This window comes from Guillardia theta (assembly GCF_000315625.1).
Source record: "Guillardia theta CCMP2712 unplaced genomic scaffold GUITHscaffold_12, whole genome shotgun sequence".
Taxonomy (NCBI): Eukaryota; class Cryptophyceae; order Pyrenomonadales; family Geminigeraceae; genus Guillardia; species Guillardia theta.
This window is the reverse complement of record NW_005434662.1, coordinates 101050-128079: the sequence shown is the minus strand read 5'-3', so window position 1 is coordinate 128079 and position 27030 is coordinate 101050. Positions and strand designations below refer to the sequence as shown.

At 53.5% G+C, this 27030-nt stretch overlaps 6 protein-coding genes across 6 annotated transcripts; 3 read left to right on the top strand and 3 right to left on the bottom strand.

Moving 5' to 3' along the window:
- Nucleotides 1–525: 525 nt before the first annotated feature.
- Nucleotides 526–1569, top strand: GUITHDRAFT_150975 (hypothetical protein; the record flags this gene model as incomplete). The annotated part of the gene is made up of 7 exons (XM_005837985.1): nt 526–595; nt 658–674; nt 725–761; nt 820–987; nt 1050–1155; nt 1215–1250; nt 1301–1569. 4 exons carry the CDS (start codon nt 526–528, stop codon nt 918–920), a joined length of 225 nt encoding a protein of 74 aa, XP_005838042.1. The 3' UTR covers nt 921–987; nt 1050–1155; nt 1215–1250; nt 1301–1569.
- A 1057-nt stretch (nt 1570–2626) lies between these two features.
- GUITHDRAFT_150974 (hypothetical protein) lies at nt 2627–3666 on the top strand. Its single transcript, XM_005837984.1, has 8 exons — nt 2627–2738; nt 2792–2867; nt 2915–2965; nt 3100–3162; nt 3221–3277; nt 3326–3396; nt 3447–3531; nt 3580–3666. Exons 2-8 carry the CDS (start codon nt 2811–2813, stop codon nt 3625–3627), a joined length of 432 nt encoding a protein of 143 aa, XP_005838041.1. The 5' UTR covers nt 2627–2738; nt 2792–2810; the 3' UTR covers nt 3628–3666.
- Nucleotides 3667–3705: 39 nt separating this feature from the next.
- Nucleotides 3706–5442, bottom strand: GUITHDRAFT_150973 (hypothetical protein). Its single transcript, XM_005837983.1, has one exon. It carries the CDS (start codon nt 5332–5334, stop codon nt 3799–3801), a length of 1536 nt encoding a protein of 511 aa, XP_005838040.1. The 5' UTR covers nt 5335–5442; the 3' UTR covers nt 3706–3798.
- A 2569-nt stretch (nt 5443–8011) lies between these two features.
- On the bottom strand, nt 8012–21261 carry GUITHDRAFT_102984 (hypothetical protein; the record flags this gene model as incomplete). The annotated part of the gene is made up of 26 exons (XM_005837982.1): nt 8012–8146; nt 8189–8287; nt 8332–8425; nt 8468–8544; nt 8589–8622; nt 8666–8763; nt 8807–8927; nt 8975–9024; nt 9074–9112; nt 9163–9258; nt 9317–9502; nt 9545–9664; nt 9710–11091; nt 11138–19594; nt 19636–19725; nt 19768–19813; nt 19858–19938; nt 19983–20069; nt 20126–20239; nt 20284–20426; nt 20473–20507; nt 20558–20630; nt 20680–20728; nt 20779–20893; nt 20936–20991; nt 21034–21261. The coding sequence occupies 26 exons, from the start codon at nt 21259–21261 to the stop codon at nt 8012–8014; spliced, it is 12105 nt and encodes a 4034-aa protein (XP_005838039.1).
- Nucleotides 21262–21561: 300 nt separating this feature from the next.
- GUITHDRAFT_175557 (26S proteasome regulatory complex, ATPase RPT2) lies at nt 21562–23872 on the bottom strand (the record flags this gene model as incomplete). Its single annotated transcript, XM_005838282.1, has 20 exons — nt 23817–23872; nt 23702–23764; nt 23602–23652; nt 23411–23550; nt 23296–23361; nt 23170–23216; nt 23058–23115; nt 22938–23006; nt 22772–22880; nt 22659–22726; nt 22520–22606; nt 22439–22471; nt 22350–22385; nt 22193–22303; nt 22087–22145; nt 21970–22041; nt 21872–21923; nt 21767–21820; nt 21655–21714; nt 21562–21609 (listed from the first exon to the last, which is right to left on the bottom strand). The coding sequence occupies exons 1-20, from the start codon at nt 23854–23856 to the stop codon at nt 21562–21564; spliced, it is 1323 nt and encodes a 440-aa protein (XP_005838339.1). The 5' UTR covers nt 23857–23872.
- Nucleotides 23873–24357: 485 nt separating this feature from the next.
- GUITHDRAFT_102982 (hypothetical protein) lies at nt 24358–27001 on the top strand (the record flags this gene model as incomplete). The annotated part of the gene is made up of 14 exons (XM_005837981.1): nt 24358–24510; nt 24557–24607; nt 24675–24744; nt 24793–24859; nt 24907–24978; nt 25031–25063; nt 25546–25570; nt 25620–25679; nt 25791–25980; nt 26031–26075; nt 26294–26364; nt 26416–26522; nt 26565–26631; nt 26972–27001. 14 exons carry the CDS (start codon nt 24358–24360, stop codon nt 26999–27001), a joined length of 1041 nt encoding a protein of 346 aa, XP_005838038.1.
- Nucleotides 27002–27030: the final 29 nt, after the last annotated feature.

Here is a 27030-nt window from a genome sequence, read left to right as displayed (position 1 = left end):
TCGTCGCCGTCACCCGACACTCGGACCGGGCCGCGTACGGATCGGACGAGTCCTGCCCCGGCGATGATCACTGACTTGAACCGGGTCACCGTGGTGACCGTCTTCAATGTGACAGTGACTCAGTGACATATACTGTATATACCTTGAAAGCTACTACCTTGTGAAACAACATCAACCCTTAAACTTGCTTGAAACCGTTCATCAGCGGCCGCCGGCCGGGCGGTGCCGCCGTCCGATCATCGGAATCATTCCGGAATCTTGTGAGCCCGGCCGCTCCGCTTTGCTAGACGGCCGGGCGGCTGTCCGACCGTCGCGGCCGGGCGCGCTGATCATCATCCGATCATATGATCGGCACGGTGGCACTGCCGCTGAGTCGAGTGCCACCGGCCAATCACGATGATTGTACGGTACCTAAGCGCGAGGCGCGGCCGCTTCAACCTGCACAGATCATTTTAGTACCTGGGAAATTGCCAATGGCAACAATGATGGAGGTGTCTATCAGGATCAGATGGAGCTTCAACGTACATGAAAAAGTTGGTTCTGCGCATTGTTCGTTTCCAGCAATGGTTCTGGCATAGTTTCGTTGTAAACAACACTACAAGAAGCTGTGTGAAAAAGGGCGACATCGAAATCGAAACATAATTGTGAAAGACGTACTTGGATCTTTTGAGAATCTGCAGATTTTGAATGAGTATTCGCAAAACGAAGTCATCCGTTGTAGCACCTTTCCCCTTGTGTGAAGGCTGTAATGGATTTTTGCCCTGTTACAACAGCATAAAATCTTGAGCTTCGAAGCTAGATTCAACGTGGCAAACGAACCTGAGTATTCGACTACAACTTCCAGTTGTGCTAAGAATCTCTTCCAATTGCATTTCTATCGAGTCATGTTCCAGAGTGTCTTGAACAGAAGTACTCAATGAAGCAATAAACACATTATTTGACGAACGAGCTCTGTTTTCTGCATCCTCCATCGTAAGCAATTTTCGGCTGGAAGAAAATAAGCATCAGAGGTCATGATTTCAACAAAAACATCTTGGTGGTATTCCTACCTAAGGCAACAACATATGAAGCTGAGGAGAAGAAAAGCCAGTAGATAAGGCCATGCACGCATGATAATCAATGTTCCAGACACACGTGTGACCGGTGCACAAGACCCTAACAAACAACAACGATTGTCCTGTCAGACCACCCAGTGTTGCAGAGAAAAATCTCACCTGCCGCTGACCAGCGACAATAGCAATCGATGCTGCCTACAGCAAGTTTGAGACAAAGAGGGGCATGCACAACAAGAATTGCTTACAGCATTGGGTAGACTTCTGGTACGCACAACTCAACTTTGTAATGCAGGAATCTTTTGAAAGCGAACTACAAATATAGTTACAGCAGCTGCTCATTGTCACTGAATGAGGCTGGAGATTACTGTCGTAGGAATGCTTGATGCTAGCCTCTTACGATTGAGGGGAGGACAGGGCCCGTCAGCCTCGCCTTGTCTGGCCGAGCAAGGGAAGCTTTACCTCTGCGCCTGCGGCTGACGATGGCCAGTTGGGTACAGCGAAAGGACTCCTTGGGTCGTTGCTGCTTTGCTCTGCTCGCCGTGTTTGTCCTAACTGATTTGTTCTGCTCCACACCTGACGGCTATCTGGCTCTGGTGCGAGCTTGCCGGTGCCCCCTTGCTCCCTGCGCCCCTTACACCTAGAACTCTGAAAATAAATGACAAATTTCAAATATCATTGATAAATATTCAATTTTCAAAGAGGTGCGTGGGTCACAGAGTTCAAAACAACTTTCGTAATACGTATCACACTAGGGTATAATCTGTTACTGTAAATTGGGGGGGTATATTTGCTGGTAGTGAATAGAGGGGTCCTTTGTATGTCACCAAGGTTGGGTGGATCTCGGTAGTAAACAGGGGTCATGGGTAATTGAAGTTGCCCCACTGCGAGGTAGAAAGACTGCAAATATGTTCTGCTGCCCTGCAATATTCATATATATCAAAACGAGGCAGGCCTGTTCTTGGTAATTGAAATTAAAATTATTGTAGATGAGACCAAATGGATTGTACTGCCTCCTTTCTAAAATTCTTTTTATGAATCCAAATATAGTTTAATTCATTTTTATAGGTACCCTTGACTACAGCAAGAAAATCAGTGGTACTGATTTAAAATCAAGTCTGATGGGTTTTAAAGGAAAGTTGAGGAACTTATCGGCCCGCCGGTCAGAACGCCATTGAACGGGCAGGCTGAAGAACGAGTAGCAACGGAATGCTGCTGATGAGAGAGTCTCTCGATGGTGTATGTCCTGTAGAGACATGCTCTTTGCTAGCACAGCCGCAGAGATGTGCTCGATGCGCAAAGCCCGCAGATTATTCGGCGGCGAGAAGAGCACAGCGGCAGTCATTGCGATGATGTATTATCACAGACAAGAGTTGATTCAAGAATGAGGTGTTGGAGAGTGGAAGAGTCTTATTTCTACAGTCACAATGTGGATGGAAGCAGTTGATTGAGAGTCGGTAGGAGAGTCCAAATTAACTGTCGCAATAGCTGGTCCATGATAGTGCAGCAGGCAGACAAAGTCGTGTCTGCAAACAATTCTTGTAGATTTTTACTTACCAGCGATGTGCTTCCACAGTTATCACACTTGAACATGAAGAAGCTATATCTTCTTCTCCTTTGCTGTTCGGCCAAGTTCACTTTATCAATCAAGACTTTTGATTTGCAGAATTGTACAACAGCATCACCGTAAGCAACATGACTGGCAACAGCGCTGTCAATGACTCCTTATCTCATTTTAGATGCTGCATATCCTCCGACATGACTTCCAACTACCTCGGCAGTCTGACCAACAGTTTCTGCAAGATTGAATATCCCGTACTTCAAATGAAAGCATGAAATCTAGACTGATTGTGTTTGTGCAGGTGCGGGTGACTGAAAACTGGGACAAGATGCTTGCAGCCAAACTTGACGTGGTGAGAGGGACTATGATGAAATGCTCAAAAACATTAATGCAAGATTTTTAATATGACAAACTAAGAGTGACTATAAGTGTGATATGCAAAACTCAGAGAGAGGCAAGATCTGTTATTTGACTTGCATTCGTCAGGCTGCAAAAGCAGAATGGGAGAAGTTGACCAAGAACGATGGATGCGGCTCGGAAGCTTGCAAGGTGATTGCCAGTTGTTTGAACTCACTCACTGTCACACTGAGACTTATCGTAACCCCAGGGATACATCTGCGCCAACTTGTTTCCGAGGTGCTTCTATCTCAACGAGTCAGCGCAGGTGAGGATCCAAGAAATGTTGGCCTGCTGCTGCTGATGGGCCTTGAAGGGGTCGTTTCTTTTCGAGACATGCCGCGAAACTTGCAACGATTGTCTCAGTTCTTGTGCCAAGGACAGAAGGTTGTTATGTTCCAGTTAACTCTTTGACGTCTCACGTCTTGTCATCTCAGCACGGAATGTTTGGTTAATCCTTCCCAATACGAGTCTGCTTGTACATCAATAGCAAATGTCAACAGGCAGGATGTGGGTGTCGTGGTGAGCTTTGCAGATTTGAGTCCCAAAACTGATGTTTGATGGGTCCAGTTGATCACAGTATTGAGTTTTTTTTGCATCTGGTTCGCAACAGTCTGAATGATAAAGTTATGTACATTAATGAAACACAAGCACCAGAAGTTAGATAGTCTTAATTCATAATTTTGCATCCCAGTTCAGCTGGATCATCTTTATCACTTTAAAAAAATCTTGACGAAACTAGAAACTAGCAGAAGCAACAAGTTCACTAGACTACACATATTCACACGTTTAATAGCGGCTGAAGTCACGCCCGAACACCTTGGCCTTGGCCCAGTCGACAGCCAGGAGCGCCTTGGTGCGCATCGACAGCTGCTCGCTCATGTAGAAGCTGCGCCAGAGGATGTTGGTGGCCTTGCCAGTCATCACAGACATGCCAATGGAGTCAAAGAAGCCGTTCATAGCGCCTTTGAAGTCAGCAGCCGCTGAGTCCCCGCCAGTGTAAGCAAGAGAGCCACGGTGAGCATACTCAAAGGGCTCGGAGGTAAAGCCGCCGGCCACCTTCCAGTACATCTTGCGCACGGCGTTCAAGACAGACGAGTCCTCGTGAGCGGTAGGAAGGCCATTGAGGTACTTGGAGAGGTACTTGCCCTCCTGTGACGCCACCTGAGCAGTCGCAGGCAGGGGCTTGCCGTCGATGGTCGCGCAATCGCCCATAGCATAGACGCCGTCAGCCCCCCTAACACGGAGGAATCCGTCGGTAAGGAGAGCGCGGGGGTTGGTCTGCTCCTTCACGCCGATGCACTCCCTGATCTTATTGGTGATGGGCCTGCTCCTGATGCCGGTTGCCCACACGACAACGCTCGAGGGGATGGACTCGATCTCCTTGCTTCCCTTCTTCTGCACGAGAACTTCCTTCTGCTTCACCTCCTTGACAAAAGTATTCGCCAGAACCTCAATACCCTCCTTCTCAAAAGTCTGCGCGGTGAAGGCGGAAACCTTGGAGTCGAACATGCCGAGAACCTTGTCGGTGGCCTCGATGAGGCGGATCTTGACATCGTTCTTCAGCTTAGGGAAAGACTTGGTCAAATCCTCGTGAAGGAGATCAGCGAGCTCGGCGGCAAACTCAACGCCAGTGGGCCCTCCACCAACGACAACGAAGTTGAGGAGACGCTTCCTCTCCTCCTCGGTCTGAGCCGGGTTACAAGCGCTCTCGAAGGCATCGACGATAGCAGCACGGATTCTGCGGGCGTCGATGATCTCCTTGAGGAAGTGAGCGTGCTGCTCAACTCCGGGGGTGTTGAAGGTGTTGTTCTCAGCTCCGACCGCCACCACGAGCTTGTCATACGCCATCTGAAACTCAGGACGAGTCTTGGCGCTGTCCTGCACCTCCCTGCTGCTGCTGGGGCGCTTGGAAGAGGTGAAGGTCAAAGTCTTGCCCTGCGGGTTCAGTCCAGTGCACTCGGCCTCGATAAACTTGACGTGGGGGCAGATGGAACGGATAGACTCAACGACAGTGCGGGTCTCGATGGTTCCCACGGTGACAGAGGGCAGGAGCGGCGTCATGACGAAGTGGTTGCGAGGAGAGATACAGATGACCTCGTACTTGAACGGGTCGATCTTGTCAAGCAGAGCGACTGCACCCCAGCCAGATCCGAGCACAATCAGACGCTCCTTCCTCTCAGTTGCGGGCTTAGTGAGGAGAAGATCATCCACAACCTCGCTAGAGGGACGGGGATGAAGGCCATAGTCCACAACAGCATAAGTTGTGAAGCCACCTGCAGCCAAAACAGCAGCTCTTGCCTTCCAGGACCACTTTTTGCTCATGCTCTTGCTTGCAAACTGCGAAGCAGCAGAGAAAGCGCGAGCAGGGACTGCTCGGAGAAATGTACGTGCAAACATCCCTACAATCGCTGTTTCACTTGCCGGTTTATCTGCAAAACATAGTGAGAAACTGATGTTTTCGACAAAAAATGAGTGAGGGTTAGTGAGAAAGATGATTTCGGAGCGACCACTGTGCTGTCTAGTACACAACAAATTTCCTTCGAATGTTCGGACATTCCACTACTTCCACATGAGCAAGACATAACGCCAGGAATTCTCAAGGAGGACATCAACAAGAAATTCATGTTGAGATCTATCAGTAGAAGATAGTGTAGAGAGCAGGTGAGGCATAGACGGAGAGACAGAGAAACATAGCAAGAACAGACAGAGACAGAGCAAGAACAGACAGAGACAGAGCAAGAACAGATAGAGACAGAGCAAGAACAGGCAGAGACAGAGCAAGAACAGACAGAGACAGAGCAAGAACAGACAGAGACAGAGCAAGAACAGATAGAGACAGAGCAAGAACAGGCAGAGACAGAGCAAGAACAGACAGAGACAGAGCAAGAACAGACAGAGACAGAGCGCTGAGCTGTGATGGAGAGGATAAGGTGTTAGATAATGAGATGCTTCATCACCAGCAACTGCGCGTGCTCTTATGCCAATGTCGATGAGACTTAAAAGGGGGGGCGTTTGGGGTACTGAGGTGGTAAAGATACTCTAGGTGTATGGGTCCTTTGACAACTAGATTACAGGGGTGGGTGGTTCAAACACCAATCCTGTATGGTCAAATGGAGGGGTAGGATTGGTAAATGTATGGGTCAGACCTCCATGGTCATAGCAAAGAAAACAGGGTGGGTAGATGTGGAGGGATCTCGGGGTGGGTAGTAAAAAAAAAAAGGAAAAGGGGGTATGTGAAAGATCCTGTGTTAATTGGGGGGTCAGGGTCCAAACATGAGGGGTAGTCGAGCGAGTAGCAACCAGAATGGGTCCACATGTCACTGGTAGGTGCCTTAGTATGCAATGTTCCCTACTATAGGAAAATATCATAGTGTCATTTATAGATAAATTATCCTCATTCATATAAGGTATGTCAATAAGGTATGTTGGTCAGATGAGCTTTGCGAATATTCGAGTTAATAGGTGGGGGTACTCTTACAAGCTAGGGTCCTTTTGGGTGCAACACAAAGATTGCTTGATAGAAGGACATGTGGGTGGGGTGATCAAAAGTTTGTTAGGGGGGGGTGGGGGTTGTTGAATTTGAACTGATTTGAAGGGGTGAGTCTGGTATTACCCCTTCTTTTCTCAATAGACGTGCTGATCTATCATGGGTAGGGGTGGAGAGCGGGGATGTAGGGGCATGAAACGATGGGATATTGAGAAAGACAGGGGGTAGGGTCACTGGATGAGGAGGTAGGGGTGGTTTTAATAGGGGGCAAGTGCGTGCCGTCCCAAGAGGTTGAGGAAGGGACGCTTCGAGATAAGTAAACCTTGAAAGTAGGGGGTGGTTTAATGCCTAGAGGAGGGGTCTACCCATACCAGGTTCACACAGCAGCAAGCAGTATCTGAAGCATTCAGTGGGTGCAGTACGTAGGTGGGTGGGGGGTACCGTAGTACGGTCCCGACGTACTTCTGGAGGCCCGTGAGGAAGGGACATCAGGCTTGTATCCTCCCTTGACCCTCCCCTCAAGTGCTCGTGCAGCTCACCGCGGCTTGAAGCCTCCGCTTGAAGGCCGGGCCGCTGCACCGTGATCGCGGAAGTCGGCGGGGGCTACCTTCTCAGTCTTTACCGTAGCCTCCGAAAGTTAACTCAGTCTAGCTTCCGATAGCCTACTCAGGGGCACTACCCCCCGGGTCGGGGCCCCCGGGAGTCGGGCGGCCCGGACTCGGCCCGGACAACCGTACTTGACGGGCGCCGGCCGGCCCGACGGGCGGGCCAGCACTGTCACCGTGCGGCGCGGGGCCGCGCCACGCGGGCGGTCCGACCGGCCGGGCCGGCGTGCGGCGCGCGGGAGTCACTGAGACCGCCGGTACGGTCCGATCGCGGCGCTATACCTCCGGGCGCGGCGGCTTCCGTAGTACGGTCATGATACTCCGCCGGCCGGTACTACCGGGGCGGGTAGTGTACGGGTAGTACGGTCTACCGTACGGTACCGGGGGTAGGGCTTCCGACTCCGCCGGATAGTGACTCGGACCCTAGTAGGTGTACGGTAGGGCGGCTTCTACTATGATGAGATACCGTACCGGGAGGCTCCGATGAGGCATCCCGGGTATTCAATTCTACACTCGTAGTCTAGCTAGTGGTGTAGTGCTTCCCGGAGTCCATCATGACTGCGCCGTACGGCCCGGTAGTAGTCACTAGGCGCGGCCCGGGTAGGGACCACTCCGACCGTAGACTCTACGAGCCAGGTGCCACTACTGACTCAGCCTGACACGGGGGCCTTGCGAAGTTGTGGCACCTATACTCGCGGCTGCGGCTGGCGGCCGCGACATCCGATCATGGCACTTGACGAGGGTGACCGTGGACGGCGGCCCGGTTTCAAAGGCTAGCAGTGACCGTCTACTAGTGACTAACTCGGCTAGACTTCAAGTCCGGGGCCAATCAGTGACTCAGACTACGTGCCATTATCAGCTTGGTTACAGGAGCGCACTCAGGTAGCGACGGCGGACACGGTCTCAGTCACTGTAGCCCATCACCTGCATGCATGGTCGACGACAGGAAGGCGCAGACTCCGAGCTCATCGACGCGAGAGGGATGCAAGTCCGTCCTCACGACAAGGTTGCACACGTACTGCAAAGAAGCATGCCCGTAGAGCTGCCGCACTGTCACCAGATGCAAGGAAAGCAGGAGGCATACCCGCGGGTGGAGCGGGTAGCGATAGAGCCTGATGCTGCACCAGCTCAGCCCTTCCTTCTTCATCTGCCTCCTTAAAGGCATCGAGCTTCTCTTGCAGACCTGAGACATGCCTGTCACATCCAGCGAGCTCAAGGCGAGCAAACCATGACGCAAACTCTCTCGGCAGGATGCAATGAAGCGTCTTGCTCGTTAACAACACTTCGCAGCACTCCTTCGTCAGCATCGAACTTGGTCCGCCTGTTTCTTCGTCAATCTGCAAGCAGAGAGCCGTCACAGCACCTGAAGTACACTAGAGCAAGCACGCAAGCCTGCGGCCACGACCGAGCTAGATCATCGAGGTCCTTGAGGGGATACAACTGCTAGGCGTGAGCGAGCAGAAAGAGGCCAAGGCAGGAAGGACCATGAGCGAGATGTCGGACTCCGCGGCGTCGCTTCTAGCGCAAGGTGTCAGTAGCAACCATGAAACTTGACCTCGACCTGTCGGAGTTGTGATTGAGGGCGAGCAACATGTCAAAGAGGTGCCCCGGCTCATAGTGCAGGTGCAAGGGGACTGCAGGTGAGTTGGCGTGTATGCTCTGAGAAGAGGTTTCACTTTAGAGCGACTTGAGCAGCTCTCACCGCTTGGTTGAGGTTGCTGATGCAAGTTTGAAGCCAGCCTCCTCGTTCCTTCACTTGCTCCAGAAACCTGCTGATAGGCATGCCAACTTTGTTCGCCCCTACATCCCAACTCGCCGGAACCCTGCCATCCCCACAAAGTCAAGAGGGACAAGACGGGTCAGGAGGCACCTCTCTCGAGCAAGGGCTTGTACCAAGCCGCTGCTCTCACTCAACTTTGCCTGCAACTCTCGTCAACAGTGAAGACTGTCAAGCTCAGGCTTGTCAGACTCGTCCGGACAGCAGCAGCTTGCAGGCTTTGATCCTCTCCTGCATGCATTGAGTCAAGCGGAGCGACATGACATTGATACGGTTGATACGGTGATGGTCTCCACGACTGTGTTGTGCGCCAGCATCTCGTCTCCCACGAAGGCCTCGTACATGAGCAGCGCTGTTCTGCTCTGCAATCCCCCACCCTTCACGCGAGTCAGCTCGATCCTAGCTGGGCCCCACCTCTACCTCCCTCCCGAGCACCCGGATGCGGCCTTGAGTCTGAAGGAAGGACATGAGGGACGACAAGAGGGAGGCAAGACCGACCAGCGGGTTGGGCATGACGAGTGTGTCCAGCTTGGACAAGACACGCGAGATGTTGAGGTTGGCGAGATGGACGAGAGGCGTCGGGAGGGCTCGGAGGATGGCTTCTTCCGTGCTCCACTCATACTGACCAGCAGTGTGAGGAGCGGGCTGAAGCACCGACCTTACCTTGATCGTGAGACTGTCCAACGTCCGAGGGTGCAACGGAGGTAAGGTGAGAGCATAGGCTATCATCGCAGACTGAGAGGCGACATGTGCGTCTGGAGCTGCGATCTTGTTGTCCAGCACCTGCTTCAAGGCATCACAGGGCGCGCACGAGGACGCAAGCATCACCGTCAAGCTCTCACTCTCTCCGAAGAGCTTCTCGCATATGATGCTGCGGTAGAGACCCTCGAGCTGCTGAGCCTGCCACGTCATGGCCACGTCGCCCAAGAAGTTCACGACATGGAGGAGGATGCTGTCAGCAAGCTCCTCGACCTGATGCCTCAAGTGACTCCCGATGAGCTTCGGCATCACAAGCCTCACCTTGTCGCCCTGCCATTCAGCCATGCGCTCACACAGCAACGTGACATGCACATGCTTGATCGGCACCATGTCGAACAGATGTTGAGCTTGCATCTTTCCGCATGTTTGTAGAAGCAGAGACAGGAAGTAAGAGAGTCCAACGGCGAACCTCCAGAAGGGAGCATCGCTTCGTCGAGCCCAGGACTGATGGACCATGGCTTGCAGGAGAGCAGGGGGTAGAAGCATCATCCCGTCGCTCAGCGTCATGGAGTTCTTGAGCTGCTTGAACGAGGCCGAGGTCGTATAGTCCCATACCCGCACAAGTTTCACCCGCCCTGAGCCTCCCTCTCCTTTCCAAGTCGCATCCGGAGCTTCGGTGACCACCCAACGGTCGTGCTTGCCCTCCTCCTTCCTGCTGCCCCCGTCGGTGTCGCCCTCATGCTGGAGCTCAAGGCGAGCAGGCGAGGAGCTTGTCGGGTCAAGGCTGTGCAGCTGTTGAGCAATGATGCGAGTATAGGCAAGAGCAGATGCCCCATGACGAAAGGTGGAGACGTTGAGATCAAGTCTGGCCATGTACTGGCTCAACTTCACCCGATTGTCCTCCATGAACCTCCACACCCTCGTCTGAGTCTCCCCCGTCAAGACGTCAAGCAGCTCGTTGAGCCTGTGCGGCATGAGAGCCATGGCGCACACCACCACCTTCTCCAGAGGCATCGAGATGGAGCCGGAGGACTTGAAGGGGAAGGAGTCGAGGGAGAGAGCTTGGCTCTCTACGTATCGCCTCCACCTGCCAGGGTCGTGCTCTATGCTCATCACCAACGCGTCATAATGCACCCCCAGCTGTTCTTTCATCTCCCGCAAGACCCTCCATCCAACCCTGCTGAACATCTGCTGGGGTCCGCACTCCCTCTGGCCCAGGGAGCACAGGTCCGCCTCGCCCGCCTCGTGGAGCGCTCGAGTCGCCGCCTGCCACAGGGCCCAAACCTTGTTGAAGGGACGGCCATGCACGTGGGCGAGGCAGACGAGGGAGACGAGACCGAACTGAGAGTCGGGGAGAGCGAGGAAGGTGAGGGACAGCCAGGCGGCTACGATCTCATCTGTCTGCTTGCTCATTACGTCGGAGAAGTGTTTGGTGCCGTACTCCATAGAATCCACACTGTCCATCAACCCCAAGGCTTGTCTAAGCTGATGGATGGACGAGTCGAAGACACCTGAAGGCAACAGTCAAGCAACTCCTCTAGTGACTCCAAGTCTTACCTGTTATCCTACTCGTCTCTGGCGCTGCGCGGAGGAGGCTGGAGCAGTTGCGAGAGAAAGCTGACAAGTAGTCTCGGTTCTTGAGCTTCTCCGCACTCGCCACCACGTAGTCCTGCATCTGCTTTCGGAGGTGCTTGACGGACTGGCAGAGGTCGAGGGTTGCGCTTGACTCAGCCTCCTGAATGTCAGCGATGAAGTCCGAGTGGCAGATGAGGTCTCGGATCGCCTCGATCTTCCCTCGCAGCTGATTCTGCAGGACGGACAGCTGGCGGTGATAGTCCATCCATCCCCTCTTGGCCGAGGGGTCCAGCGTCTCGAGGACGAGGTCCGACATGAGCTCCTCAGTCGCCTCTTGGTCAAACTCACAGCAGCACACGGTGAAGTGCGTCAGGTCCTTGCGCCAGTCGAGTGACCGGAGGTCAAGCCGTGAGAAGAAGAAGAGGGCGTACTGCTTCTCCCCCAGCCCAAACGCTTCTGGTCGCAGGTCTGGTCTTCGCTCAAGCAGCGACAGCAGGGTCCTTCTCTCCACCTCCACGTCAGACAGCAGGACGAGCTCGGCCTTGTCCTTGGCGAGCGTCAAGAAGTCTTCGAGGGACGCGTCGTTGCCGCGAAAGACTGAAGCGCGGCAGTAGGTCGACATGAAGTACCACATGAGGCCGGAGGCATCGACGAACAGAGGTATCTTGGGGGAGTTGAAAACGGTGAAGACAAGCTCTTTCACCGAGCTGCTCTTCTGCGGAAACTTGACGAAGGACTCGGAGATAGCAACCATATGCTTCAACAAGTTATCGATGCTGAACTCACTCGAAACTTCGATTCGGCTCTGGAGCAGATGCTGCTTGAGCTCATCCAACAGCCTCTGTCGGCCCTGGAAGTCAAAGAGACCCAAGTAAGTATGGAAACAAGCGTAGAGCAGGGCATCTCCAAAGCTGTTCTGCTCCTCCCTGCTCAACTCCTCCTCCTCCTCTTTCCAATAGTTCTGGTCATCCGCTAGAATCTCCAGGACAAGGCTGCAAGACTCCAACACTCTCCGCAGCTTCTGCATCTTCTCCTTCGCCTCCGACTCTTCTCTGATCGCATTCAGATGCGTCGCCCGCGCGTTCTCAACTTCCGACTCGACCTGGTTCATGGTCATGAGCGGCAGTCGCGCCATGCGCTGCACTTGATCCAGGGACTGATGCTGGTTGGTGTGCGAGTTCGGATTCATCCACTCGTTGAGCCGCCCCAACAGCTCGACGGATCTCACCCAGTGCACGAGAGCGCCGGCCGCCTTGTTGATGACGAAGAACTTCTCGGGGATGAAGCGCTTGTTTGACGACAGTTTGCGCAGCCTCTGCAGGTCATGCATGCTCATCGCCTGCAGCTCGAAGCTGCTGATCTTCTCCGACAGCTGGGGGCACAGCGACTTGAGGTGGTTCAGCCGGTCGCTCTCAAAGGGCTCGTAGGGGATTCTGAGGCAGGCACACAAGGCCTCATGCAGCAACTCCAGCAGCTCCTCATGGCCCTGCACCAGCTCCAGCTGCATGTAGTGCGCCTCTGATAAGTTGGCGACAGCCTTTGTAGCTGCCTGCAGCTGGATCTGAGCTTGATAGAACTCTCTTGACAGCTCGGGGCCCGGCGCATCGCCCTCCAGCACAGATCGCAGCATCTCGATCTCTTCGTCCTCGGCTATCTTGCGAGCTCGTTGGACAATCTTTCTGAACTGCATTGTATCATCTCGCCACTTGCTCTGAGCGGCAGACGTCTGCTTGACAATCTTCTTCTGGTTGTCATACTCCATTTCCACGCTGCTCTGAAGCTCCTGAAGCTTCTGGTAGGTCTCCAGCGCCTGCCTGATGGTGGTCTTTCTCGACGCGAACCTCTCCTGCAGCGCTGAGAAGATGTACTTGAACACGTGTACCAAGGTGAACATTAGGGGGTCGAGGCACGACAGCTGCTTCGAGCTCAACGAGAATTTGCGCATCGTAGCTCGCTGAAAGATCTTATGCAGGTCGTGAATCACCTCAGGTGTGCTGCACGTACTCGACACCTTCAGGGTCTGCTGGCTAGCAAAGGATCGCAGCGACTCGTCCGACCAGCCTCTGCACCACGAGACCGAGGCGAACGGCAGCACCTTGACCAGCTGCTCGGGCACCCGGACCACCTCCTCACTCTCCACAAAGTTCATCGTGATGGCGATGCGAACGTGGCGGCTGCCGAGGGCCTCCCATCGCTCCAGCCCTTGTCCCTTGATCAGCTTGCTCACGTACTCTCCGTGCACGCTCTGAAGCAAGAGCCCGTCGCTTTGCAGCACGAAGAGCTTGTGCTCGCGGTGGTGCAGGGAAACCTTGAGCTCCTGCAGTACGTCAAGCCCGTTGCTGTCTGTCTCGAAGCAGATCTCGTAGTGGCACATCCTCGCGGCCATCCGCAGCACCTCCTCCTTCCCCGCCTCTCTGGGTCCAGCCATGACGCAGCATCGCATCCTCGAGTCCGGCCGGAGGACGCGCAGGACGTGACTGAGGTGCTTGACAAGGTTGTCAAGGAAGAGCAGGTGCGAGCAATCACGCGAGCACGTCAGCGTGTTCTCAGCTCTTGTCAACATGTCTCTTCCCGTCAGCTCCAACGTTTCCCAGCTCCTCGACACGACTTTGGTGGAAGCCCGACGGTTGGAGTCGCCGGTGTCCTTGACTTTGAGCTCGGGGAGAGTCACGAAGTAGACTTGAGCCTCGCAGGCGATCCGAATGTTCCGCTTGTTCTGACTCCCCAGCGCCTTGACAAAGCACTCCCTCACCCGAAGTCCCACTTCCTGCTCCACCTCTGAGCCCAGCAGCCGATCGAGGAAGACTCGAGACGCTTCGTGCCAGAGGTACTGCAGGCCGAACTCAATGTCCTTGTCGCTCCTCAGCTTGAGGTTGTTGAAGGACTGCATGACGGTGACAACCTGGTCCACGTTCCACGTCAGCAGCACACGCTTTGACGAGCTCAGGCCCGAGGTGAAGGTCTGCTCGGCTGCGTTCAAGACGTACATGAGCGCGAACGTGAACTTGTCCAGGTATGGCCTGAGCTTGGGGAACCTCCAGATCTCAGCTTGTGACACCTTCTGCGAGAGGATGCCATGGAGGTTGGGAAGGGACGCAAATCGAATCTCGAGGTGGAAGAAGCTCGTGAGCAGGCGATCGGATTTGCGGGTGAGCGAGCGGAGGTCGCCGATGAGGGTGGTGCAAACGGCTTGAAACCTCTTCTCATCCTCGAACGAGTCAGCCTTGAAGAACGCTCGCGACAGCTGGACGCTCCTCAGCATCTCGGAGATGTACGACGTCTCCCCGCAGCGCTCTAGAGACACATGCACGTCGTCGATGACCAGCAGGATCTTCTTCGACACCGCGAAGCTCGGGCTCGCCTCGCTCTCGACCCACTTGCAGAACTCTAGAGGGGTGGTGGAGGACGTCAACCTGGTCCCTGACACCTGCGAGTCCGCCTCGTACCTCCTCCTGTTGGACGCCATGAAGGTCATCAGAGTTGTCTTGCCTTCGCTCTCAGCCCCGTAGATGAAGACGCTGTCTTGCTGGAACCTGAACATGTTCCACAGGTAGTCGCAGACTCGCAAGACGGGGGTTCGGATGATAAGAGCAGTGTCTCGCTCGTACGAGATCTTCTCTTCTGCTACGATGTCTTCTCCCATCTCGTCGAACTTTCTCAGCTTCATCGTCTCAAACGACACGTACACGTTCCACAGCTCGTCAACCAGCCCGCTCTCGGCGTCGGAAAGCAGGTCGTGCTCGAGAACCATCTGCTTGATGGTGGCGGCGAACTTCCCGCGAGACTGGACCTGAAGCAAACTGCCCCACGACCATGCAACGGCGAAGATGAAGCAGGAGCGGCAGAAGGAGATGGACCGCTTGTAGGGCACAGCCTTGCCGAGGAAGATGTGGTAGTGAAGGATACTGCAGAAGCATCTGCAGACGTTGACGGTGGACATGTACAAGTAGAGCTGGCAGTTATGCCGTATGAACGTCTCGATCTCAGGGAAGAGGCTTTCCACCAGGTGGTTCAGCTCATTGACAACCTTGTCATCCAGCTGCTTCTGTACCGTCTTCATCCACTGGTGGAAGTACTCTCTCCAGCCCACCACTCCTTCCTCGTAGTGCAGCACGTTGAGCAGGCTGATGGTGGCGGGGGAGGCGCTTCCCATCTCATCCGTCTCCACCAGCAGCTTCGGTCTCATGCCCCCTCCCGCGAAGTCTCTGCTGAAGCAGTGCTGGTCTAGACCGTCGGCCAACACCTCCAGCTGCAGCGTTGAAGGCATATCGATGATCATCCACCTGCTCTCGATAGGAAAGTTCTCGTCCACCGGGCGATCGAGAAAGCGACTGATGTAATCGTGCAGCACCTCCATGCTCTCGATCCCTCCAGGTGGCCCGCAGCTGGGGGAGAAGTATTGACTTTGATAGGGGAAGGAGAAGGGCATGACGGTGGTGCTGATGCAGCCCCCGTAGCTCTTGCGGTCATTGGTCTGACTCATCGAGAGCATCATCTTCTTCACCACCTCCATGCTCGTCGTCTTGCCTGCCTTGGTCGCCCCAGAGAGCAGAGTCATCCTGACATCCGACGTGACGCAGTGGTATAAGCTGACGCATCGCTCAACAAACGTCTCTGTGAAGGCAAACGGCTCCTCTACACTCAATGTCCTGATACCCTCGTACAGCCCCGCATCGCTGGACTCGGGTATGGAGTAGTTCATCGCTGCTTCAATGCCAAGGCAGCATCGCTCGTAGGATTGTGTGCTCAACAAGAGCCTCAAGCTCTGCAAGAAAGCCTTCAACGCCAGCTCGACCTGACCCTCCTCTGAGCTCGGCGATGTCGCGCCTTCGAGGCACTTGGCGGCGACTGCATCGCACAAGACTCTCACGAATCTGATGTTGACTCGTTGCCGCTCCTGCTCCATCGCCAGGAGCTGCACCAGGCTGTGAGCTTGCTCGATCTTGCTGACCACCACGTCGGGCACGCGCGGGTTTGACGACTTGAGGAAGAGGTGGAAGAGAAACCTTTTGTCCTGCCTCCAGCAGACTCCGTCCACAGGCCTCAGCGTCTCCCGCATCTCGATCGGCAAGGCTGACGAGGAGAGTGGCTGGTCAGAGAGCAGGTAGACCTGCGGTCGCACGTGGTGAGAGAAGGGTTCTGGGGTCTGCAACGGAGATGTCAATGTTTGGAAGATCGTCTTGGCCAGAGCTGCGAGGGAAGGAGAGGGGAGGAAGTGCGCGTGCTTCAGGCACACCAGCTCCTCCATCTCCATCGACCCTCGCACGCAGGCCAGCAGCTCTTCTGTCTTGGCGTGCATGATGCAGTCGTACACGTGACTGTTACACCCGCACATGGAAGCTACTCGTCTGATCAGCCGCTCACCCTCTGCTGCCCTGCCGAGGGAGAGGAGGGAGGGAGAGCTGAGGCTCGCAAACATCTTCTGCAGGATCCTCTTGGTGCTCGCGGTGAGCAAGACCTCGACATGCTCGTTGACGTAGTTGAAAGAATACTTGATGGTGTACTTGCCGCAAGACACAGAAATCTGCTGGTCAACAATTCCATAGAGAAACTGATGATCCGCTATGTCTTGATACTCCATGTCCCTCCATTCCATCAGCAACATCATGCAGTTTGCAACCTTTCTTCTCGAACTTCTCCTCACCTCGCCATCAGACTGATATGTCGCCAAACCTTTCATGGTATCAAGAATGTGACTTTCTAGTTCCTCTTTCCCACTCGTACGGTAATGTTCCGTTAAATTTAGCCTCATGGCTATCATGATGCTTTGCAATGTGTGATTTGTGAAAAGATCATCTACATTGGATGAATGTAAGATTGATTCTACCGCCTGGAAGATTGCAACCTTGACGGCATGTTTGAGTTGGTGGTAGAAGTTGCTTATCTTGACATCTGTCGTGTTGAGTTGACATGTGCTTTCATCCAAGACCAAGACTTCATCGTCTTCGCAATGCACTCGCGCTGGTTGCAAGTCATCCTTCAGTTCGATCCCCGTCAAGTTCGGAAAGCATTTGCGGCAGAGGGAGGGAGGGAGGGAGGGACCAGGCTCAAGGAAGAAGGCGTAAAGGCTGACTGCCTCTCTCGGCTTGAGCGTGACAAGTCTGCTGAAGTGCTTGCAGATGATGCGGTGGAGGATGTCGAGGCAGGGCCGGAGGGTCTGGAACTTCTGCTCGATCTCTTGAATCCGCAGGTGATCTTCCAACTTCACTTCCGATAGCCAGATGATGTCTGTCTTGTGCCCCAGATCCTCCAGGCAAGACGTCCACAGAGCCTCCACTCCCAGGAAAGCCTCGAGGAAGGGCTCCAGCTCGTCGCTCTTGACGTGGCGGAGGATGCGGAAGCAGCACCAGAGGTCCTGGCACTTGTGGATGAGGGTGAGGGAAGCGAGAGACTCGAGGTTCTGCTCAGAGACGTTTGACAGCTGGTCTTTCTCCCCGCGTTTCATCTCGCTGACCCACCGGAAGAAGCTCTGATTGTCTTGCAGCAGCGTCCTCACTCGCTCTGCGTCTTTGACCCACAGGTTTCCCTGGCCCCGGCACAGCTGAAGCTTGCAGGTCTTGACGGACTTGCGCAGGAGGTCGAGCTTGGAGGAGTAGTCCCCCTTCTTCCTCGCAGCGCTGAGGATGCTGCTGATCTGCTCGTCGTCCTCCAGCAGTTTCTTCTCCATGAGCATGGCAAACGTCAGCCGGTTGGTCGGCATCAACATCCGCACTCCCTTCCCCTGCAAGATCGACTCCAGGCTGTCGCTCGTGATCGCCGAGTCCAGCAGCGGCTTCAACGCCTGCCATCGAGCTTGGAAGGACCTGATCTCGTGGGTGAACCTGATGGTGACTGGCAGAAACGGGTGGGAGGAGGTGACATGCTCAGCCTGCGCCACGAGGCTCTCGACGGAGGAGACTTGTAGCGTCTCCTGCAGCTCCATGATGCTTGTGTTCATCACCCTCTCCATCGTCTCATTCCAACTCGCCAAGACCTTCCAGACTGCCGTCAGAGCAGCGATCCAGCTCTCAGCGTCTTCGAGAGAAGCCTGGTCGTCAGAGACTGAAAGCTTGAGGTGTCGCACCGCAAACAAGATCATCTCTCTGCGAGCCAGCAGCTCCTTAGCCTGACTGCTCTTGGCTTCAAGTTGCTTGGCGATGCTTTCAGCTGCAGACTTGAGGTCGTGAAACTCTGGTGCCTTGAGACTCTGGAGGAGAGCGGAGCAGGCCTTGTGGAATCTCTTCACCTCCTGCTGCACCAGCTCGACGTACGCGTCTCTTCGGTTCATGAACCGCGACTGCGCCTGCAGCCTCTCCTCTCGAATCTTCTCTGCCACTGCTACCTGCAGCACCGGCACGTTGATCCTCCCGCTCTGATCCTCAAGAGCCTTGGAGGTGAAGTTGAAGTGAGTCAGCACAGTCTCCCGCATCCTCGTGATGGAGTACACCCGGGAGATGTACTCCTCCATCGTTCCGTCCACTTCCTCCATTGCTCTCAACAGGTCCACCACGTCTTCGAACTTCTTCACGTTGACGTCCAGCCTCTGCGTGAACTTCCCTCCAACCAGCTTCAACTCGGTGATGGAGTCACAAACAAACTTGTAGAAGATGTCGAAGCGCTTGTCCATCACGTCTCTCTGCACTTTCTCTTGCAAGTAGCTCTTGAGCCTTCGAAACTTGAGCCTTATGGACCCGCACGGGACGTCGGAGGAGATGAGCCGGGTGATGGTGGTGATCCATCGCACGATGTGCTCCACTTCTACCTCGAACGTCTCCACCTTCTCCTGGAACTTTGCAGTGGCCGCATCGAGATGAAGGAGGAAGGCGAAGATCGGTTTGAACTCTCCAACTATCTGCTGACAGCTTGCAAACACTTGCTTCATAGACAACTCAAGAATATCCGAAAGCTCCTGACGACTCGAAAGGAAATCGACGGAATTGACGACAGTCGAGCCGAAAGAAGGTTTGTACATGGAATAATTGCTGAATATCTCCTCTGCAATGAATCTGTCTATATCGTCAAGTATGCAAGGCCTCATGGAATAGGAAAGACTCAAGTGCAAACTATCAAGTGCTTTCGTCAAGTTCTCTGTTACATGGTCAAGAGATGGAATGGTTACAAGCTCAACACAGTCAGCTGGTTGCTTCCCAACAAGCAGAGCAGAGATGTCACCAACTTCAATCTCCTGGTCCAGTTTCATGAAAGCATCCATCTGCAGCACTCCATCTTGGTTGTGAAACAGCTTGACAATTCGTTGGATCTCATTGATGTTCATTCGAATGACGTTTTCACAGAGAATGTTTTCGACAAGCGCGTACAATCTGCCCAAGCAGTGCATGTCTTCGGAAGCGATGCTGATAGCCTCTTCGATGTCGCCTCGCCTGTTCCTCTTGTACACTTCTCGCAGCTTTGAGATGGCGAACTGACTGGAGATGGAGGTGAAGAAGCTCTCGAGGTAGTCTGAGGCCGCAGGTCAGGACAGACAAGGGCAAGAGCGTCACCTGAGAGTTTCAGTCGGAGGTTCTCAACCGCTTCCTCTACCGTCTCCCGCCTTTGACCCACTTCCTCTGTCAGGCTCTCTAGCGACAGACCTGCCTCGCATCAGCCTCGCTAGAGAGCAGCAGCAGCAGCACCTGCGTGAGGCACCAGCGGCCCCTCGTCAAGAAGGCTGAAGCTGAGCTGCAAGAAGCGAGTGAGAGAGCGACGGACAGGTCGAGAGTGACCTTGACACACTCGTCGTTGACTAGCTGCATGCATGCAAGATACTCTCGACGAGACTGCAGGAAGAGCTTCTCTATTCGCCTCTGCCGCACATCAGCGCTTCATGCTCCTCATCATTGCGGGCTACCATTCGATCTCGAAACTTTCTCTTCCTCAGAGCTCTATCCCACCAGCGAAAGGCTTTGTATTCTTTGAAGTGACGAAATAATGGCAACTGAGATGTCTCCTGTCACATGGAGCAGAGACATCTCTCGCAAACATGAATCTCACCTTGCAAGCAAGGGAATACAATGTCATGTTGAAGCCCAGGTCAGACAAGCTTTCAAACTCTGCAAGCCCTCTGTCATGCTTCTCGACATAACCTCGCTCGCTGATAGCGTAAGCCTGCATGTTCTAGTCTCAGCTCGCGCATCTCCACGTGTGGGCACCTTGCTGTGCTGCGGGCTTTGGACGATGTAGTCATGATGCCTGATGGCCCTTAGGATCCGGTCAGCCTTCTTGTTGGCGATCGGATCCACGACGATGTAGGGGAGCGAGCGATGAGTCTCTTCCCTCCTTGAGCTGAGAGCCTCTGCAGCACCAGGTTGGCAGGGCAACGAGTCGGTCGAGTTGCTTACCTGCCTGCTCCCTGTGATGCGAAGGCTTGATGACCCTGACGAGCTGTCAGGAGCTGAAGGCACAGGAGGGGAGCGAGTCGCTTACGATTGGCTGGCTCGCATGGTGCTCCCGTCACCTCGCCTGAGAGTTCCTTCCATGAGGTTCAACGGCTTCCGAGCTGACACAAGAGGCAAGATGAGACGAGACAGAGTGAGAAGCAGGCGCACCTTTGGGCATGAAGGGTGTGGATGCCCTTTGCTTGTTGTAGACGGGGAACTGCATGAGAATCATCCTCTTCCTCTCCTCCCATTGGATCCCCGGCTGACCTTAGACCGCCTCTCCTTGCCCAGCATCGACTGCGTCTGCGTCTTGCTGATGTCGAACAAGTCTCGTGGGTTGCTGGGGGTCGGCTGAACCCAGTCCCCCCCGACCTCGCTGGTGCTGCCGTAGCGTCAGCACTGGATGAGCAGCAGCAGCTTCAACCTCTGCTGCCTCTTAGAGGCCTCGAAATCGTCGCCTATGAACGCGCTGCCCATGGCCTGCAGGGGCGTCAGTTCCTCGTCATGGCGCATGCTCAAGACCTTGGGAGAGTCTGGGCGAGGAGACATGAAGTATCGGAAGACGTTGATGGAACGAGCGCTGGAAGGGCTGCTGATAGCAGACAAGTTGGACACGCTGAGAGTTTTGGAGTGCCGGGAGACATCGGAAGTGAAGGTGGTGTACATGGACGGATCGGGCGACAAGCCTTCTTCCTGAAGCTGTGGTAGCGAGCTCGTCGAGCCCTTGCGCCTCCCTCCTGCTCCTGCCATTTCTGAGAGCTAATGGAGTTTGGCTCCGGGCCTAATTGCCCGACAGGGCTCAAAACTTCCGTAAAGAGCCCTGCAAGGCGTTGCCTGTCTGTTTTCCGCTGACAGGAACAAATGCCTGCTTGCACTTTCGAGCCATGTCAGGGAATGAGCATGAAACAATCATGTACGGGTGCTAGAAGTGCGACATGTCAAGAGAAGGGGAGTAGAACTGAAGTGACATTGTCGAAGGGAAGTCAATCACATCTGATTTGACAATGTTTTCTTATACGTGAGAGACCTCGTCTAAACAACGACATCCATTTAGAGATAGAGGCCTTCGGGAACACCCTCCTTCTTCTTGTGCATGACCTGAGCCCTCCATTAGATCACGATAGGACCGAACCTGTTACCCACCTTTTCTTTTGCTTTGCGGAAGTCAGCTTGCATGATTTTCATTCTCCGCTCCCTCAACGCCTGCAGAATAGTAGCTCAGTACGTTGTCCACGTTCAGGGGATACACTCTCACCAGCAAACCACTTTCTGTACAAATCGCCTTGATATCAGCACCAGAAAGGTCGTCCTGCCACCATATTAGTAACACTCACCTTCAAGCAAATTGTATCCAACGCACCTTAGTCATAACGAATTCATCCAGGTTGACGTCATCTGCTAAACTCATCTTGCTGATGATCCCATGTCACCAAAGCTTGGTCCCCCACCACACCAAACCTGGTATGAATTTGGAAGATTCGCCGCTTGGTATTAAAATCGGGCATAGGGAATTCAATTTTGCGATCAATTCTGAAGGAGCATGTCAAACAAAAGACACTGTTATCGCAAATTTACCGCCCAGGTCGCAACAAAGCCGGGTCCAGAGTTTCGATACGATTAGTTGCTAGCAGAACCTGCGATTTCATCAACCACTAGCTCAACATGCTTCTTTGTAGATCACCTTCACGTCTCCGCGAGAATCAAACCCGTCTAACTGATTTAGCAATTCAAGCATAGTCCTTTGAATCTCTCTCTCTCCTCCAGAGGTGGAATCGTATCGTTTCGTTCCAACCTGAGTAATCAACGTCAAACGAAAACATGAAGAAGCTCAGTATTTACCGCATCGATTCGTCGATGAAAACTATGGATGGCGCCTAGGGAGCAAAAAATGACTTAACAAATGCAATAGGGATACTTGTTTGCACACCTGTTCATCGGCTAGACGGAACATTTCTCGCACCTGAGGAAACGTTAAGGCACGTGAAGTACAGGTCTGGAAGCTTTTTACAAGTTTCGGCCCATCGCCGAGGTATTTCTGTATCAACTCAGAGCCGACAATACGGAGGAAAGTCGCTGATGTCTGGTTGGCTACAGCCTGCCCAAAAATGTAAGTGGAACAAGAAACAAGGAATCAATCAATGCACGACCTTTGCAAGCAAAGTCTTGCCAGTTCCTGGAGGTCCATACAAAATAACGCCCTTGGGAGGTTTGATACCTTTCGGGAAATCAAAAGCCGAACCAATCAGTGCATTTTTCCTACCAATATCTTCGTACAATTCTGGATGCGTCATAGGCAGTTCAACAGCCTCCTTGATCTCTTGGATTTGTGGTTCGAGACCTCCAATGTCTGCATATGTCTCGAGCGGAGCCTAAGATTCAAGAGTATCAATTGGCATTGTGGAGTGATGTCCCTGCAACTTCAATACCTTATCAACTTTCATGACACTGACTAGTGGATCTGTATCGTCCGCAAGAATTCCAACGATCGACAAAACCTGATCAAATAGATAAGTCAAATTCGAATCCAGTAGGCAATCAAGCAATACTTTGTTATGGGTCAAGACAGAGCATCCGGGCTCGAGCAGGTCACGATCAACAAAGCTCCTGTACAGCAACAGGAATGAATGAACGAGCGGTACAGACAGATTAGTGTCAAACATGATATTGACGTAATATTCAGGCCCAACTGATGAGGAGACGATCGCCTGAGAGGATTGACCATTAAGATCAGCAACTGATAAAATGAAACCAAAGATGACAACAACAAACAGTGACAGTGATTACATGGTTATCATCGATCATTTCTTCAAGATTTCCAACCCCCATGGGAGAACCTCGCAGGTCATCGACCTGAAACCTTATTAGGAAGACTGATTTGATCCGTTGTTCCTCCTCATGCCTTTGCGCGCTCTTCTTGAGACTTTTCTTCTTGCGGCTTCAGCCTCTCTTGGTTTTGAATGAATTCTTCTTCCATTAGTAAATAATCCTTGACTCGCTCTAGCTTTAAGAGGCGCAGCCGACATTTCGCGTTGGGGGTAACTTCAGGGGAACATCAGACTTGCAAGACGACGATAAAGATTGTATGCAAACCAGCTGGAAGCCGCGCGTTTGAATCCGGCCCTTTCTTTACTTTCTTCCTCCCTGCCAAGAAATGAATACAGAACAAGAACGGCCCAAATTCAAAACAAACCGGTTCTAGGGGGAGGAGGCGGCTCATATTTCTTCTTCTCTTCCTTCTTCTTGTCAGGGTCACCTTCAATGCATGCATGAGTGTTTTCAACAACAGAGCACATTCGAAATGCCACCTGGCGCCCTCCCCCCAGCTCCGCTCTGATTTTGGCCCATAGCAACCAACCAGCCTGAAGAGAACAAAGAACAGTCAAGATTGCTTCTAGGTTACCGTAAAATACACATCACTCTTAATTATCTTCCAAATTAGCAATATCGATCATTCATTATTGTCTCTGAAATGCAATGCATGCCCAACGGGCAATAGAAATCCGATTTTACCAATTCAGAATTCGGAGATGCTATCAACATCCCTCAAACCTCATCCCTCTTTCAAGCCTTCGAATCGTTTGTCGCAGCTCTTACTCATCTCAGTCTCTGCTTCACTGCATGTTCATCCTCTTCATTTCTTCTCGCCCCTGCATTCTTCCTGCCCTCCCCATCTCTTGTCTGCATTCCTGCCTGACAGCTGTCCTTGGTTCTGTATTACTCAACTTTGCCCCTCGTCCCCGCTTCTTGATTTAACTTGTTGGCGCGGCGTCGCCGTGTGTTGTATTTTCATTGGGAACGGATCATGCCCACTGTAAAAGGTAAAAAGAAATTGAAACATGGTCCGCCATGTTGAGTGGTAAGCTGCTGCTGCTGCTGCTGCTGCTGCTGCTCTTCTGCTCCTCCTGGGGAGAGGAGGAGGCAGCTCGCAGCAGTAGGCAGCGTCTCTCTGAACAGAGCCTCTTCGATCATCTGGGAAGCGTGGACGAGCAGCTCCTACGAGTGAGCTCAAGTTGCCAGTGAAGAACCGCTGAAGCTGTTTGTGTAGAAATTCCAAGACAACTTCATCAGATGCAACCGAGAATACAACAGCGAAGAGGTTGATTTTGCGCCTGTTATGCTTGCACGCTTTGTCAGAGTGTGTCCCTTGCCTTGATATCTTGCAGGTTATGGAGGCGAGGCAATTGAGGATTAAGGTCGACGATGACCTTTTCTTCCAAGCTCAGGATCTCTCAGGTTTGTTTCTAGTCGCCTGTTTGCTGACTCAACCAGAGCTCTCTTCAGACAACAACCATGTGCTTGCCAAGATGCTTCATGATGGCGTGCTCAAGATCCATCGTACGGGAGAAGCGTGCGAGTATGACGAGAGGGGCGGGCTCGTGATGAGGCTGGTCACAGTTACGCTTTCTTGAGCGACGGCTCGGAGGAGAAGAGGTTGTCGACAGACCTCTGGTATTCTTTCTCGCAGAGGTATCCAACAACGCTCCTCTTGCGCTTTTGCGCTGATGCTTCGCTATGGCAGTGCCGCCATGTCCCTCAGCTCGCACAGCTCCTGGTGTTTCATGGTGGCATTGCATCTCGATGCGACTGACTGAAGACTCTTGAGGAACTTCCTCGATCCTCTTGTCTCTCCTTGGATCCATCAGGTCGACACACTTTCCGAATCCCCCTCCCCTCTCCTCTCCTCTCCTCTCCTCTCCTCTCCTCTCCTCTCCTCTCCTCTTCTCATCTACTGTTAGGGTATGTTTTCCTCGTGGCCGTACACCTTTGGGATGGAAGTAGCATACCTTGCGTCCTCGTCGGCATGGAATGACGTCCGTCTCTCTCCTTCTCCTCTCCTCCCGTCCCTCACGGCAGGCTCAGGTCTGGCAGTGGCTCCTCACTGAGAGTCCTGTTGGTAGCCCCCCGACCTGCCAGCTGGACGAGAGGTGAAGAACGACATGGTTGGGGTAGGCAGGACTGACTGACTGATGTCTCTTTGTCCCTCCGTCGATCTATCTCTCACCCCCTCCTTCCCGTCTCACTCTGCACTTCCAGCGGCGTCATAACCTCGTCGAACTTGGTCTTTCTCTCTATCCTCGTAGTTTCACCTGACCGTGTGAGCTGAGCAGGTTCATCAGACGTTTCATCTTTATCTCTTCCACATGATCGCTGAAAAATACCTCTGGCAGGTGAGACGCCGACTACTCGATTCTCCTCCTCCTGTCCTTCTCCTTCTCCTCCTCGTCTCCCTCCTCTTCCTCCGAGCTCATAACTCGTCCTCTTACCGTTTTGGCCGGCAGGATTCAGATCTCATCGTGGAGTTCGGAGCAGGATACGGATGTGCCCGAGGAGTCTTTCCTCCGACCGTTGCTGAAGTTCCTCCAGGCCTCTGCCTCCTCCTCCTATCAGCGGGTTTCAAGGGCAGGTACCTAATCTTCGACCTCCCGGTCTTCGCTCGCGTGCAGACCTTCTACTTGCAAGCTCATGGACGTGAGGGAGGCGGCGCGACTGCTCTGCTTGAAGTCACTGCTCCTCTCCAGATGAAGTTCGCATGCTCCCTGAGCAGCTCTCCAAGTTCTCCCAGGGTGAAATCCGAGCATTCCGCTTCCCAGCTCTCCATGCTGCCAGGCCCTTTCGCACTCCCTCTCCTTCTTCTGCTCCCGTTCTCCCTCCTGTCTTCCCGCCTGTCTCCCCATCTCCCTCCTCCTATTGTCGCTCCCGTCCTCTCTCCTTCCCTCCGTTCCCCGCTGGCCTCCTCAACTTTCTTTCCCCGCCCCTAACCTCGTTTCTTCTCCTCCTCTAGGGGTGCAGGGGGTCTACATCGCAGTGAACCCTCGCGATCTCGCGGACGCGCTAAGAGAGCTGGAGGAGCAGGTGAAGGAGGAGCGGCGAGGGTTGGGGGTGAGGTGAGCGTGTGCGTGTCAGGCGGTTCGCTCCTGCTTCATCGGTATGTGGTCGCTTGCCGAGGCTCCAAGGGAATCGAGAGATCCTCTCCGCACCCTCCTCCCGCTCTTTTCCTCCGTCATGCTCGGGTGAGACTTCCACCTCATGCTCCTCTCATTCTCCACCTGCAGTTTTCATGTGACGTGGGGAGGGATCGACAACGACGAGTTCGTGGAAGAGGCGAGGAGAGACTTCGAGGTGAACTCGTTGGGAGGATCATGGGAGGAGGAGGAAAGGGGAAGAGAGGAGGTGGAGGTACTTGGAATGTTTTGAGAAAGGGGGAGATGAGGATGAGGTAAGAGGGGGAAAGAGGAGAAAAGGAGCGAGGAGGTACTTTGGAGGTTGGGGGGAGGAGCGAGGGGAGAGAAGAGAAGGGCTGGTGGTGGTGACGGACAATCAGGCGGAAAAGAGGAGGATGAGGATGAAGGTAACTTCAAAAATCTTGACGCTCCCACCTGAGATCTCCTCTAAAGACCGGTAGCCCTTCCTCGCCTTATCACTTCTCTTCACTGATCCTCCTCTCCTCTTCCCCTCTCAGGTACTGGATAGCAACGTCGAGCCCGACTAGCTCGAGGCCCCTGGATGAATTGTGACGTC